Source organism: Oculina patagonica, chromosome 1 (assembly GCF_052425735.1).
Source record: "Oculina patagonica isolate OP01 chromosome 1, crgOcupat, whole genome shotgun sequence".
Taxonomy (NCBI): domain Eukaryota; kingdom Metazoa; phylum Cnidaria; class Anthozoa; order Scleractinia; family Oculinidae; genus Oculina; species Oculina patagonica.
In genome coordinates, this window is record NC_135758.1 from 42614373 (window position 1) to 42630852 (window position 16480).

Below are 16480 nucleotides of genomic sequence, written 5' to 3' on the forward strand. Positions count from 1 at the left end.
CCGCTACACGGCGATATTAATTGAAAGGGAGTCGGATGTACGTCAGTTTAAAGCATTTTTTTGTGGGTAATAGATGCCAAAACTTTTTCGGTTTCGTTGTGAGTTACTTGAGATCAGACTTTTTTCATTGCGTTTTGCTTACCAAAATAGAAGGAAACTCATTCAGTATGTATTCATTCATGTGTAGTCAATGGCAATAGTTACCCAGTAGACAATGTCTTGTTGCCGTTGCATCTACATGTATGATGAACAATGATCAAGTACAAATGATTTAAACATTGATTAGTAATAACTATTGTGGTAAGATTAGTCTTACCTACCGTATTTATAATGACAAGTTTTTTCATCTTCTTTCACGGTAAGGTGCCCGGGGCATGCACACTCACTTTCAGTTGAAGAAAGTAAACAAAGGTGACTACAACCACCATTATTCAGCTGACAAGAAGAGTTTCCTTGAACAGGAAGAAAGATCAGTCTTATAGTTTTCTCATGTTTTTGCATGTAACTCATATTCAGTTAGCTGGTAAATGGCGTTAATACGTTGAACGTTTTAACAATATTTACTTTTACTAAAAAGAAAACCCCAATGAAAAGTGTTTAAAACTGAGAACTTTGTTAGCTTTCACTATCCAATGAAAAGCTGTCAGGCTTTCTTTATCTGACATTGTCATTATGTGGCTGACAGAAAGATTAATACTAATACAGGGTAAAAGGACATGTTTACTTGAAATGATGTCTTTTACTAACCCTGTCTTGAATATTCACTCAGGTTATATCCGTGAATATCCATCGGTTGCCCGTCGCTTGTGACAAACTTTGTCACGTTACCACCAGCCCCTTTACTTGCTCGATAAACAGCGCGCTCCTGCGTATCAGTCCAATACAAGTTATCTCCAAGGAGAGTCAGTCCAAAGGGAGAAGGTAAGGCAGAATAAGAACGTATCAGAGTGACTCTATTGTTTTGATCCAGGTCTAAGTACTCTAGCGTGTGGTAGCTGCTATCCACCCAATACAAGCGGTTTTTGTTATGGTCAAGTGTAAGGCCGTTCGGCTGCTGCAAACCTGAACTGACGAGGACCACGCGCATTTTTCCTGTCATGTCAGCTTTTTCAATTTTTGGACTGGTTTTCCGGTTTGTCCAGTACATAATTCTGAAAAAAAAATAATCAAAGGTTAGATTTTCATGATTTTATATAGGACAGAAAGTTTTTAATGACACATTTTCATTCCTCCATTGATCCAGGAAGCTGGAAATAAAAAAAACTTTTCAAGACTATCAAAAACAAGCAGCTTGACAGATCGATGGGTATTTTTCTATCCGTTCCACTGTACCCCGGTACGTTCTATCACTCAGCTCCGCTGAGATACGCACGTCGTGATTGCATTAAGAATGTTTGAGTACGCTACTCTTACATGTGGGATTCGACAAATTACATAAGTTGACATGAACGACACGAAAAAAAAAAAAAAACCTTGCTCTCTGATAAGTCCATTTAAATGCTATTGAACCATTAAACTCTGTGCGATACATTAATGCTAAAGTATACATGCTAACCCTTTATTAACGTCCAGTATAATATCTTTTGGCTGATACAAATCCGTGGATATGAGGGCCGTTCGATAAGTGCCGTTCAGTTTGGAAATCTCCAGCCTATTGTTATCAGTCCAGTAAAGGTTTCTTCCAATAACGTCCACTGCTAGGCCATATGGGTAATTCAATCTTTTGTCGATAATAACTTCTTGAGAAGAACCATTTAGAAATGAACGGGAGATAGTATTTCTCCAGACATCTGTCCAATACACTCTGTCTTCTACGAAATCATAGGCTAGTGCAACTGGACGGCTTAAAGTGTTTGACAAGGACACAGATGTGAGTGATCCAGAGTCTTGTGGGAAAACTTTCATTATCCTACGGTTTGTGGCATCTGCAAAAAGCAGAAACTGCGGAGGATCTGTGGAAAGACATTTGAGTGTTAAGAGATTTGCGATCACACAACGAATGCATTTTTATTCCAACTTTGCATGGGTAGTTTTAATTAAGTTCTATCTATTTTATCTAACAATTTTTCCATTTTATCGCATTTGGTTTTGAAAACACATCTGTGCTATATTTAATAAAATTTTTGACTTTCTCTTGTAAAGTGAAGTTCTTATCCCATTTAAGTGGTTGGTGGGTACGATGATATTTTGATCTTTGATTTGGTTCGCTGAAATACATAAATGCTATACCTTTCTTCTAATGCTCGTTTTCACAATGGAAGACGAAAAAATCATTTGGTCAGGCAAGTCGTGTGAGGATGTAATTGTCTAGTGTGAAAACTAGACGGAAAAATCATCTTAGTTTGGTCTTAGTAAATTCATATCAAGACGGATAAACTGAAGATTTTGAACTTAAAAGGCTTAGCACCATTCGAGATGGGCCAGGAAATGTAGCAAGATAGGCGTGCTTAACTTATAAAAAGCTTTCATGGCATATTACCGGTTGGCAAGTACATAATCATTTACAGGGAATGTAAGTTTGATGTCTACATATCGTGATGCAGACATAAAGGTCAATTACGAGTTCCTCGTACGTCTAGATCTGTTTCAAAGCTAGTTCTTGTGCAAAACTCTTCATAAGGAGAGTATATTAACTCGGCGGCATTTTCATTTTCGATTCATGAAAAGTGCCTTCTTTATTTGAATGAAATCGCACAAGGACTTATTTTTAAACAGAAGCAAAAGGCACGATATAGTCCTTAGTTAAGATATATCATAAATTGCTTTTTAATTACCGAGACACGTTTTCCCATCATCGCTAAGAATAAACTTGGCTGAACATGAGCACTTTCTTCCAAAAGGCGTAAGCAAGCAAAGCTGACTACATCCGCCATTGTTGCTATTACATTGGTCTGTAACTAAAAAATAAAATAACAAACAAACAAAATACATAGTTCGTTTTCAAATGTGGACCGATTTCTAACTAATTTTAAATCCTTGAAGTGAGTAATTAACACTGCACTCCCGGTCTAGCGATGTCGCTTTGTTACAGCGAGGGAAAGAAAAGTGGCCTATTTGTTTGAAGACATTGTAATTCCCAGTCGGGAAACGGCGAGAATCCAGTGTCAGTCAACACCTTTCTAAGAATAACATGCCCTCAAACGTTTCGGGTTTACCTTGAACATTTTTTGAACGCCCGCAGAGCTCCACGCAGGAGTTTGCGAAGAATGTGGTAAAGCCGATTCAAAAGGTTAGAAAGGCCTCAAGAAAAATGATTTCCAAGCAAAGCAAGTAAGTAAATGAACAGAGCAGGAAGTAACAGAACTAATTTACGTTTTTTTCTCTTCATAAATCACTTAGCGTTGTCAATTGTGACTGTGAGGCTTGAATTTATACCTGGAGTAACAGTTAAGTTCTTGTCGTAAGCTTGGATCGTCATAGGATCGTATTGTGTTGACACGATTTTCGCTGCATTGTCTCCTGTTTCTCGATCCGCGCGGAAGATTCCATTCCAATAACTGTCAGTCCAGAACAGATGATTCCCCAAAAGTGCCAGTCCCGTCGGATTTCTTAGGAAGGCTTCCCCATGAGACCGGATTATTTCTCTTCTTGTTTTGGATGGGAACTCGTACACTTCCAATTTATCATGATACGAGTCGACCCAGTAAAGCCAGTTCTTTGTTACATCCAGGGCGAGACTACTAGGATAGGAGTCACCTGAGCATCCTAACTGAATAGCTATTCTCCTGTTGCTGCCATCCATGTCTGCTCTTTCTATTTTCGGCTTCTGTCCCCGGTGGAACGAATGAGTCCAATACATGAATCTGCATTAATGAAGGTACATGCAAATCTTAACACAAATGAAGGATCTCCAAATTACAATTTGATAAATCATCTCTTTAAATGAAGAAAGAGCCTCAACGAACGAGATTCACAACCGTATATAACACAAATAAACGCCAAGCTTCAAATTCGCACAAGGAAAAAAAGAGGAGGTGTGAAAGCGTTATTCCTATATAACGTTGAAGTATTAGCCAAATACCCAAACTAAAAGACCACAAAGTACAGAGTACAGATGCTGATCTACTCGTTCTTCGACGCAAACATTTCCTATATTAATTCAATAAAACCACTAGCCGAACTTAAGATTAATAGAAGTTAAGACGTTTATAGGTAAACCACAGGTTGGATGCGGGTCTTTCAAAATCTCATGTTGGTCATGGAGTGATCCATTAAAAATGACCCATTCAATCAACCAATCAATCAGTCAACCAACCAACCAACCAACCAGTCAGTCAGTCAGTCAGTCAGTCAGTCAGTCAGTCAGTCAGTCAGTCAGTCAGTCAGCCAGTCAGTCAGTCAGTCAGTCAGTCAGTAAGTCAGTCAGTCAGCCAGTCAGCCAGCCAGTCAGTCAGTCAGTCAGTCAGTCAGTCAGTCAGTCAGTCAGTCAGTCAGTCAGTCAGTCAGTCAGTCAGTCAGTCAGTCAGCCGACCGGGTTAGTGTGATCACAGAAAACGCCATCAGGGAGTTTAACAGGAAGGATATACAAGTAATTGACATTTATTCTTAAGTCATACCCTCTGGTAACGTCCAGGACAATATCGCGTGGATTTTGTAACTCATCTCTAATAAGAACTCGTCTGTACATTCCGTCCAAGGACGCAACCTCAATCACGTCTTCATAGCGTTCCGTCCAGTACACGTTTTCACCAAAACAGTCCACAGCAAGTCCAGAAAGATAAGAAAGTCGAGATTGTACTATGGTTTCTTGAGAGGTTCCGTTCAGGAACGCTCGGGAGATTCTTTTTAGCCTCTCGTCTGCCCAGTAGACCTTTTCGTCGAGGAAATTGTAATCCAGGGCTACGGCACTTGATATGTTTTTTGTAATCGGGATCTTCAATGTCGCACCGACTGTAGCATTATCATGTAATGCCACTTGCCAGAGATTGTTATACTCGCCAAAAAGAAGGAATCCTGGGTATTCTGAACATTTTTTAAAAAAAGAAAACAGTCGTGAATTAAAGGGGCGAAAGCACAAGCAAGTTAACTGCATGTAAGTTATTACGTAAAAAATCCAGTGAGTTCCGCTGAAATCAGAGGTGTTGACATAGTGATATTTTCCCGGAATATGGGGTTCATTAACTGGTGTTACTCTTATTTCCATTAATTCAGTTTTCAATCCCAATGTGTGTTTACTCGGCACAATCTTGTACGAGTATCGGTCGATGTAGTTTACTATTATGTTTTTTTTTTTTTGTCGTCATTGGCCAAAACCGATGATGATACAATCTTGGCGGGCAATATCAGGCGTTAAAGTTCACCATTAAGATTCTTAGAAATGGTCCGGCTGAGTAAATACACTTAGGGCCTCTTTACATGAGAGCCGAGATGAGTTTCGTCCCGGGATGAATTTCGTCCCGGGATGAAAAAAAATTTCATTTTCCATGAGCGTGTTCATCCCGGGATGCCGGGACGTAAGTCGTCCCGCCCGAGTTGAATTCATCTCGCCCGTGCTTACATTACATTATATTTCATCCCGGAAAGACTGTTTACATGGGGTTTTGCAATATTTGAGCTTCCCGGCTGTTTTCGCCGACACGTACACCTACCATATTTGTAGTTCATGGTATATGAGGTCATATACCATGGCCTGTTTTCTAATAATTATGGATAACAGTTTCTTTAGACTATAAACTGTACCAAAAAAGCCAAACAGAGGTATAGTCCCGAATGCAATAAATCTTTGCAACGTCATTTATTGTCACAATGTGGGTTGTTACTCAAAGCCTTTATTTTATTTAGACACCACATTCCAGATTTTTGCCCACATACGAATGTTATTCTGAACTAAAAGAAAAGACTATATGGTTGGGTATCGAACACAAAATCGGCTTACACGTTTTTGATATCGTTGAAAGAGTTGTCTTAAGTAACGACAATAATAAATTTAGATAGAGAGATGAGTTAATTGCGTACATTTAAATTCAGTAGCTTCCCAAAACAAAACAAAATCTTTGGGTGTTTTTAATAAAACAGTTATCTCACTCGCGCTTGTTGGATATGAGATAGTCAATGCCAACGAGGCGCTAATGAAATAATTGTTAAAGGGACGAAGTGCAGTTGGCCGGAAGACGGATTGTGGTTTCACTAGAGATTTGTTTCCCAAATGGGCTGTGCAGTGCTTTTCTCTTAGCCCGTTGAAGTCGAACGCGCAAATCAACCGGATCAGGAACAACACACATTTGAAATAAAAATAAAATGTCGTACACAACTGTTATTTGGGTCGTTGCGAAGCGCCGGGTGGACGTAAGGGATCATTTTTATTTCGTTGATCCAGGTAGAATATATTTAAAATATATGCTGTTTATAAACCTTGACGCCAAATTCTTCAGTTTGTTATTGAAGTTTGCCATATATATCTGGTTGGCAAACTACCAGCGGCATAATTACAGTGATATTTGACGTTCCGATAAAAGGAGCTTTTCGCTTCAACAGCCAATAAATATCTGGTTGGCAAACTACCAGCAGTACTGAACGAGTGATGAAGTGATATTTCGCGTCACGACACCACGTAACGTATAACGTTATTTTAATAACAGTATGAGATTAACACCAATTATCGCTTTATTGATTTCAATACCGCTGACTCAGTTATATATTGGCAGCAGAAGGACAAATCTTCATGGAAAACTGAGGTACAGTGTATGGAAATTGTCACTTTCAAATCCATGTCCATTGTTTAAGAAGAAAAATTTGGGAACAATTATATTTCAAGTGTTGCAAAAAGATACTGTTCTGCTAATCTACATGTGAATGTGCATACAGAAAATAGTTTCCATAGCAACTAACCACGACCCATCTGGAGAGATGATAGAAGTGGAAGTCAAGGGTTCATAAGAATAAGCATAACTCGTTGGCCCTGGTTATTCTCTCCAAAAATAGTTCGGAAATAATAAAAGTAGGTACAAAGTAAGTAATACACATGCTTCTTTTCGCCAATAAATAAATTGCAAAAATTGGCCCAGCTATAGTTAAATCAACTCTGAACTGGAGGTAGATGCTTTTACAAAAAAAAAATGATTTCCTTGGTAATATTGGAGGTCCCTGACAACTGAGCAATATTTCCTTTATAGGGTTCAGTCTCACTTTCCGTTGGCGACCATGCGTTTTGAAAAGACATCGTCGTCCCTTAACCCTATTCAGACCGGGCTTTTTTGGACCTTCTCAGACCGGGGGGGGGGGGGGCTTTTCGGAGCCCCCCCTATGTAACTTCCAGAATATTTAAGCAATCACCATGAAACTTATAGGATGTATTGTACGTCCGAAACTCTTTCTTTTGGTATACGTCACGCGGGATGGTGACGTCACATCACGTGACAATTACATCATGATGTCAAAACAGCCGCCATCTTGGATCCGCCATCTTGGATTTCAAAATTTTTCCAAAATGCCAGAAAACCACCCAAAATCATTGCAAAGTACTCAAAATGAATAACAATGTGCTTTAAACCCGTAAAAATGTAAAAATAATGCCATTTAAGTTGATTTTTATTAACAGAAACACGAAAAATTACAAATTTGGGAAAACATGCCTGTCAAAATGCCGTTGCCATGGTGATGTCAAGTTCCTGACACATCATCGAACCCTACCAATTTGTTGCCAGATAAATTTTAGGAAAACTCAGAAAGTTTGGCAGCGTTTGGTTAAATCTTAAAAAGTTATAAAAGTTCAAAGTCAGCGCGGGCCTCAAAAGCCCCCCCGGTCTGAATAGGGTTAAGGTGGATTTCCGCTGTCGCGTTTTTGTCGACGCGCGTTAACGTACGTAAATATTGTAAACGTGCGTAAAATGAAATTTTACACGCGCGCGTAAATCAATGTAAATCAACGGCGACTTAAAACAAAATGGTTTTCCACATGGTAAGTCGTGTCATGTGACAAACACCAAAAAGTATGATTGGGAAATCTCTGCGTAAAGGTGGATTTCCACTGTCGCGTTTTTGTTGACGCGCGTTAACGTACGTAAAAATTGTAAACGTGCGTAAAAATGAAATTTTACGCGCGTCATTACATGCGTCGAATTTACGTTGTCTAATTTCCAATGCCACGTTTTTTTTTCTTTGTATTTACGTAAGTTACACGCACGTATACGCACGTAGCGATCGCGAGTGTTTTCAAAAAAATTGAACTGAGTTCAACTTTTTTCGCGGCTGTCTGCGGTTACGCAGCGATTTACCCAATCATACTTTTGGATTTTGTCACATGACACCACTTACCATGTGGAAAACCATTTTGTTTTAAACCACCGTCGATTAACATGGAAAAAAAAATTCAGATATAGAAGCACTACCGATCGAGAAAGTCCGAAAATTTCCAGCAATAATCTTTAGAACTGACTACAGAACCAAATTACACGAACGCAGTAGTGAAAGGAAACGCCTGGCGTGAGATCACGTAGGCCTATAAACGGCAATCAGGGAAGGTCGCCTTAAATCTTTTTTTACTTGATGGTGTCTTTCGGAAGTATTTATAAAATGCCTCTTGGTCATATTCATGCATTTCTTTTACTAGCGTGTGGTACAAAGTGTTTTCATGGCAGCCATGTTGAAAGAGTTAAACAACAAGATATTTGCATAAAAATGTTAATGATTTTTTTCCCAAAGGAAAAACGATTTATTGTTTCACACCTCCAATATGGCCGCCAATATCACACTCTATTCACCAACTTGATAATTCAGGATAATTCAGGATGGCGGCCATTTACGCACGTTCAACGCACGTAAAAAAGAAACGCTTTTTATTACTTTTTACGCAACTGTGGAAATTTGCTTACGTATCTTTTTTTAACGCACGTTTTACGTACATAAATATTTATGCGTCAGGGGAAATCAACCTTTACGGGAGGCAGTCGCTTATTATGTGAATTTTTAGATCGCATGATATTAATTTGAGATCTTATGCATGGCGGTTGCTCAAGATGGTTCGACTGGCGACTTACAACTCGTTACATTGATCATAACGGCACGGTATAATTTTAACTTCATAACAGTAATTTGGACGCAAGAGAAGAATCTGCGATCTATTGAAATACTGACTCTTAATCAGTAACGTTGTTCGCTGCTGAAGATAACTCTGCAGCCGCAGGCTATGAACTCATTAACCTAGGACATTCATTAACTACAAAACAATGTAGGTGAAATGAACCCTTTTTACCGAATGGTAATGAGGTGTAGTGATGATTCTCGAAGTGATCAGTGACGTGTTTCCGTCACTCTTTCACTCCATTCTGATATTAAACCGCAATTAATTCGTGCATTTAACGGTGAACGTGCTGATTGAAAGGTTCTTTAAAACACGCCATTCAGCACATGTCAATCAAAAACAATTATCCTACAACCTCGTTCCCAGGGTCTCTCTCTTTCAGGGAGCAAGGTTGAATTTTCACAAAACAAATCGAAAGAGGATCAATAAACACTTATCCACTGGTGAAAAAAGAGAATGGAATTCGCTCTACGAAACCGTAGAGCATACGCGATCAATGACCCATTCACGTAAGAAAACATTCAAACGCAAATGAAGTGAGATTGTGACATTACTGATAGCAGCTATAAGCTACATGCAGTTACCCTTACCATGTGACGCGTTTTAGTAAACACAACATTTATGCTGCACGATTTTGTTTCGCGTCACATTATCTTCGTGTCACGTCATCCGTTTTTCATCTTTTGGAGTCGTGATGAAACGCGCATCTCTCTCAAGTTTTATTCGCTGCTCAAAATAACGCTATACTTGCTGACAGAAAAGTAAACATATTCACAAAACAAATTTACCTAATGCTACACTTAAATATTTTTGTGATGAAATAGAATTTCGCTACGAAGCCTGAGAGCACGAACCATCAATGACACAATTCCCATGGAAAAATAAAACATTCAAAGGCACATTATTGATCGCTTATTTGAAGAAAAAAACTATCAATGACCCATTCACGCAAGAAAACATTGAAAGGCAAATTAAGTGAAATTGTGGAAATTGTGACATTACTGTAGTTACAGTTAAAAAATTATTACGCTCGCCATGTGACGTGTTGTAGTTAACACTACATCCACAGCACGTTTTTGTTTCGTGTCACGTCATCTGTTTTTCATCTTTTTGAGTCGAGCAGAAACACGAAGTGCTCGAGCCTATCTTTCTCTCAAATTTTATGCGCTGCTCAAAAATAACACTATACGTGCTGACAGAAAAGTAAAGATATTCACAAAACAAATTTACTTAATGCTAGAAAGGATCAAAGGTAATGCATGCACTAACCGGAAAATATTTTTGTGGTGAAAACTGAATACGACACCTAAGAGCACGAACCATCAATGACGCAACTCATGTGGAAAAATAAAACATTCGAACGCAAATGAAATGAGATTGCATTACTTTATTGAACACTTATTTAGAAAAAAATGCGAAGGTCGGCACTTCATCGGATTACCAAATTACCATGGGGTTGCTCGAAGAGCCTTTGATTTTTATTTGAAACGTATTACTGTCCTTATTCATTTATTTTTCGCAATTTCTGCTTAGGGCAACTGTGCACAGTTTTCCAGAAAACAGAGCAGTCCCTGAGCAGACGCCGTGAGACAGCTTACGAGCGCAGGGGCACTCCAAAACCCAGCACCTGATGACAGTTTCAGTACATAAAGGACGAAGGATAACCCGAATAAGTTCATTGTGTCCAACAATTCAGACCACAAATGAAGATCTTAATAAATTGTAATATTTCGGTATAAGCTATACCATCATCAGACTAATAAAATTAACATACAAGCTAGATCTTAAATACTGTGAGTGAGGAGACGAAAACAATAAGTTTACTCAGGAGAATAGTTAGAGTTCTCAGCAGGGTGTTGAAGACGAAATGTTAATGTTTTCACGCATCAAGGGTTTTTTAGAGTTGCCCACCCCCCCCCCCCCCTACACTGTTAATTTGTAGCTCAGATTGATCAGACATAAAATATTATCAGTTCTTAAATGCACAGATGAAAACATTCGACGACAACATCTCTGTTGACAGTACTGAGAATTGAGAGCAACCCACGCAAATAAACATTTCGGAAATGATTAAAATCTATTTGCTGACGAGTATTTGTTTTTGATTAAACGTTGTAAAAACTACTGTATTTCATTAATTAAGTTACTGTCTTATTGAGCTTTTGCTCTTTGATAGTTCGATGAGAGATATTTCATTTAAGTGAAGCGTTTGTCGCAAAAATCGATTTAGTTCCTTTATTCGACAGTTTCAAGTGGACGTACCTTGAGTTAGAGGGAGTAGGTAGAAAGCCAGGGCTGCAAGTAAACAACACTTTGTCATCTCGAGACCTTAATGAAGTCGAAGTGTGTAAAACTCTGTAAAATGTATAAAAAAAATCCCTGTATAATTTAAACATAAATTTGTGCTCTTCATTAGCAGAAACCCATAAGGGTTGAAACGTGCAACTCCCTATGATTCGCATTGTACAAAGCGTTTGCACCTTCGTTTACGCTAAGTACCATATTTGGAAAATCACGAGAAACATTTAACCAATCAAAAAACTATATTTGGATTAAATTCATAACGCGCACTAGCTCGCGCTCGATGGCGTAATCTCGTTTTTGAACAAGCTTGGTTGAATAAAGTTAAATTTGGTTAAATTCACCTTTTTCATCTTCTTGAAGTAGTCTGGAGAACTTCGCTTCGATATACTTGATGTATTTCTTTAGTTTCTGTAAGAAAATTACGGCGTTTAGGTCCAAATTCAAGCAACTTACCGCAAAACCAAAAATTATGTTGCGTACAAATTCTCCGTGTTTCCAAATATGGTACTTAGCAAAATGAATATTCAAACGCTGTGCGTGCGCGTTACACGTTTCAACCCTTATGGGTTCCTGTCATTAGCTAATAAAGTCATTTGAAACTTTAGCATGACAATTACAGTCATCAGTAAAGCGGTCCTCACCGCAGTAATCACAAATCATAATTCGAAAATTTGCATTCAGTTTTAGAAACGGCAGGCGGGCAAGTCTGTTTACGCCGATAACGTTTTCACTGATAATCTGCTTGATAGTCATCTATTCAACTTTCGGAAAGTTCTATTTTTGTTCAAGTAGACTCTTGTTATAGGGAAGTAAAAGATATTGCCAGGTTAGCGACACTGACGAATCCGAAACCGCATTTCCTGTGCATTTAAATGCCAGATATTTTTTTTCCAGATGCCAACATTACGTACTCAGATGTTTACCCTACATAGCTTATAAACTTAACAAACTTTAGTAAAAATGAGTTGTTTTAAGTTTCATTAACATGTGAATTCACGTTAAAAGAAGTTAATAATGATGAAAATGATTAGTCCGGCGGTTTAGCTCGAAATTTTAGTTGAATTGTGCACTTTTTGATACAAGCATGAAACTTGGCACAATGAAAGTGGGCACCAAAAGAATTTTTTTCAGATATAGTGCCAAGCCCGAAAAACACCGGTTTCCATGGAAACCTTAATTTATTAACCCTATTCAGACCGGGCTTTTTTGGATCTTTTCAGACCTCCGTAACTTCCAGAATATTAAAACAATCACAATGAAACTTAGGGAATATATAGGATGTCCAAACACCTATCTTTTGGTGTATTCACGTGGGAAGGTAACGTCACATGACGTGACAATAACATCATAATGTCAAAACAGCCGCCATCTAGGATCCGCCATCTTGGATTTCGAATTTTTTCCAAAACGTCATAAAACCGTCCAAAATTACTGCAAAGTACTCAAAATCAATAAAACTGTGCTTAAAAACCGTAAAAGGATAAAAATAATTGCATTAAAATTATTTTTCATTAATAGAAACACGAAAATTACAAAATTGGGAAAACATGCCTGTCAAAATGCCGTTGCCATGGTGACGTCAAGCTCCTGACAAAACAACTTACCCTACCAAATTATTTTCAGATAAACTTTAGATAAATTCGCAAAGTTTGGTAGCGTTTGGTTTAATCTTGAAAAAGTTATAAGCGTTCAAAGTCAGCGCGGGCACTTTCCGCCCCTCCCGGTCCGGATAGGGTTAAAATCAATGAAATTTCGTGAAATATTTGTTTGTCCTGGTTTATGGACAAATACTATTATGCCAGGTAATGATACCAAGTCGCACGTACAAAATTTAGAATGAAATGCTGTAATTTAGACTGTTCAAAGCCCTATATTTTCCTATTTTTCTTCTGTTAGCGAACGGTTCACCGATCGCGAGACCTGGACGCTAGCGCAAAACGAAAGACGCGAGGGAGCAGAGGGCGGGGAACGAAAAATCTTTTCCCATGCAATAATTTCCTATTAAATTATTGGTATCAAACAGATGGTAAAAAATAACAATTTTAAGCCTAATTAAAAGCATTCATATCTGTATTTATGAATAAAAATCAACAATAAAAGGTTTATAAAAGTACAAGAAGAAATACTTTGTGGGGAAGGGGCAGGGAGGCCTCTCGGCTGAAAATTTCATTGCTGTTTACTAGCTGAAAATAGAAAATTGGCGTTGGCACTATATCAAGAATTGATTAGTATGCGAATGCTTGTAATCCTGCAAAGTTTGGTGCTTGTATCAAAAATCGCACAATTCAGGAGCTAAGCCGCCGGACTAGATGGCAAATTGTTGTAAATGAATCCAAAATCTTGTTCGTGGCGTTGGCGTAAAGTTCGAGAGGTGCGAGTTCGATATAGGCCGAGTAAAAACTGTGATAGCAAACCGAGATAAAACTGTCTTGCAATTGGGTCAAGCTAACAGGGAGAATATGATGTTTCTGTCAGATGTTTGGAAGTTTCTACTATACTGTACGGTTACAATGAATGAAAAGCTGATCAGATGTCTTTTATACATTTTTGGAGATATCTTTGATACAAAAGGCATTCAGTTTGTTTATAGGCTCTGTCTCACTTTGCGGTCAAGCTGCTTGGTTAATTCGTTATTGGTCATTACACTGAAACCCAATATCAGTTACCTCGGTTAGATGGCATTGGAATAGCAAAATCGAATCGTGCAACGCGACTTACTGTATTTTACGAATGAAAAGAATCTCTTACCTAAATTTCGGGTCCAAGCGCTGTATTTCACACAAGAATTGCGACTCAAGTTTTGTTTATACGTTGTGTTCTGTCTTTTAATCAATCGAGTGACTATTTAATTTCTAACACAGCAATATCAGTGAATATTGCTAAGAAATTTAATTTGAGCACACTTAAAAGATAATGTTAGTTTTTACCGAATGGTAATGAGGTGTTGTGATCATTCGCGAAGTGCATGACGTGTTTCCGTCACTCGTTCACTCCATTCTGATATGAAACCGCAATTAATTCATGCATTTAACGGTGAACGTGCTGACAGAAAGGTTCTTTAAAACGCTATACGTGCTGACAGAAAAGTAAAGATATTCACAAAACAAATTTACTAAATGACGGTGCCTCCTATTGTTAATGCGCACTTGTTCTGCGCATCACGCAACCCATCGAACACACTGGACGCGCGCGCTTTTGATTAATTTGCTCGCTCAAAATGACGAATTCAACTACGCGACCAAGCGCGCGACTAAAAATCAAGGAATATTTAACAAATCGACCACATTTTTCCATGGTCTACACTCTTATAGACCATAGAAATGACGTCAGAAAATGTTCAAAACTCAAGTGGAACCACGAGGCGTTAGCCGAGTGGTTTCACTGCAAAGTTCTGGACATTTTATGGCGTCATTTCTATGGTCTATAAGAGGGTAGACCATGGAAAAATGTGGTCGATTGTTTTAAGGTGGCTTAATACAGTTTTGATGGGGTAAGTGAGCCCAACTTTTAACTCTCTTTAAAAATATTCAGGAATGTTCTTTCTTTCTCTTATTACTGTTTTTTTTTTTTAAAGCATATAGCCATCATATGCAACATTTGACCAATAAAAATGCTAATAAACAATCAATAAAGAGCCAAAATGAATGGCCGAGTGCTTATAAGGGGACTGGGCACTAGTTGTTTTAACAGCATTTTTCTCAAAATCTACCCGTATGACCCCACCTCAAAATTTCAGAAATTACAAAAAATTACAAAAATTTTTTCGCAAAATAGGAAAATGTGATATTTTGCCCCTTTAAAAAATAGCTCCAATTCTGTCTTACAGATTTTTATTTTACTTTGCATGAATGTTTAATCAAAGCCAATTTGTAATTTCTGAAATTTTGAGGTGGGGTCATACGGGTAGATTTTGAGAAAAACGCTGTTAAAACAACTAGTGCCCAGTCCCCTCCTAAGCACTCGGCCATTCATTTTGGCTCTTAATTGATTGTTTATTAGGATTTTAATTGGTCAAATGTCGCATATGATGGCTTATTGCTTTAAAAAACAGTAATAAGAGAAAGAAAGAACATTCCTGAATATTTTTAAAGAGAGTTAAAAGTTGGGCTCACTTACCCCCTCAAAACTGTATTAAGCCACCTTAAACCATAACAAACTGGAACAAGTATCTATCAAAAGCAATGCCTGACCGTGAAGAAACTTTGCAGGTTGGACGTAAAGATTCCGGTCCGACACGTAAAAACGACAATGATACGAAAGAAGATAAACAAGAATTCAAAGAATAACAATTTTAATTACCTTTTCTTCTCTCGTCGAGTGTGTGCCTATCGCTTGAAGCGAGCAAGATGATTTTTCTTTCTGAAGATCTTGTTAGAGCTCGTTCACTAAACATCGACAGTCCCCTGCCGGTTCGCTAGCCCCGTTCTTCTCAGTTAGAACAAAAATTCAAAAGCCTGGTCAATTTTCTTTCGACATTTTACCTAAGTAGAAGCCCAATCCTGAATTCCGAAAACAAATGCGTACTTGATTCAAACAAAACACGATGAAATTCGCTTTCATTCATGGATACCAAACTGACACATCTTTTAGCCCGCGCGTGTACGTTGCGTGATCTGACGTCACTTTCATGGTCTATACTCTCATCGACCATACCTTTGGACCAATCAGCGCGCGAGAATTCTCTCGGTTATGGTATAATTCTGAAGTGAATCATCTGAGCCGAAATCATCATTGAGAGCCAAGTTTTGGAATAATGATTTTATTATTAAGGTTAACTGGAAATAGATACTTGATAACTTGACTTGTTATCTACGCAAGCCGTTTTCATTTTAAAAAAGGATCGAAATTGCGTAAAACAGAATATTTTCACCACAATACCATGGCTATGACAAAACTATCAGACATAATAAGAAAGCAGCTAAAATCTGTCGATTTAAGCTTGTTTGCCCCCTCAGAAATCACATGCCTAATTTGCATTATAACTTCGCGAAAACAAACATGGCTGCTATCGTCAATGGGCCCTATTAGCATAAAGTTTCATGAGTAACGATCCTCTCAAAGTAGGCGACCATTTTACATCTTGATGCTCTACCTTCACTACCTTGACAGAAAAATAAGCGACTGCTTTGATGGCTTATCTCCCGTTGTGTTGAATAT

The 16480-nt window shown here is 38.2% G+C and overlaps 2 protein-coding genes across 2 annotated transcripts in view; both read right to left on the reverse strand.

Annotated features, from left to right (window-relative positions):
- The window catches only part of LOC144632078 (adenylate kinase 8-like), a 79396-nt gene that overhangs the window by 50910 nt on the left and 12006 nt on the right, over window positions 1-16480 (reverse strand). The gene's annotated exons all lie outside the window — the stretch shown is intronic.
- LOC144645051 (low-density lipoprotein receptor-related protein 4-like) lies at window positions 188-11712 on the reverse strand. Its single transcript, XM_078504564.1, has 9 exons — window positions 11665-11712; window positions 11282-11374; window positions 4557-4962; window positions 3376-3803; window positions 2775-2897; window positions 1556-1952; window positions 748-1151; window positions 387-452; window positions 188-234 (listed from the first exon to the last, which is right to left on the reverse strand). Exons 2-9 carry the CDS (start codon window positions 11337-11339, stop codon window positions 188-190), a joined length of 1929 nt encoding a protein of 642 aa, XP_078360690.1. The 5' UTR covers window positions 11340-11374; window positions 11665-11712.

Coding starts and splice junctions, on each gene's coding strand:
- LOC144645051 (XM_078504564.1), bottom strand. CDS start 11,339: ATGACAAAGTGTTGTTTACTTGCAGCCCTGGCTTTCTACCTACTCCCT. Junction 2,898..3,375: donor GAACTTAACTGTTACTCCAG/GTATAAATTCAA, acceptor TTTATTTTTTAG/TTACAGACCAATGTAATAGC. Junction 453..747: donor GAGTGAATATTCAAGACAGG/GTTAGTAAAAGA, acceptor TTCCTGTTCAAG/GAAACTCTTCTTGTCAGCTG.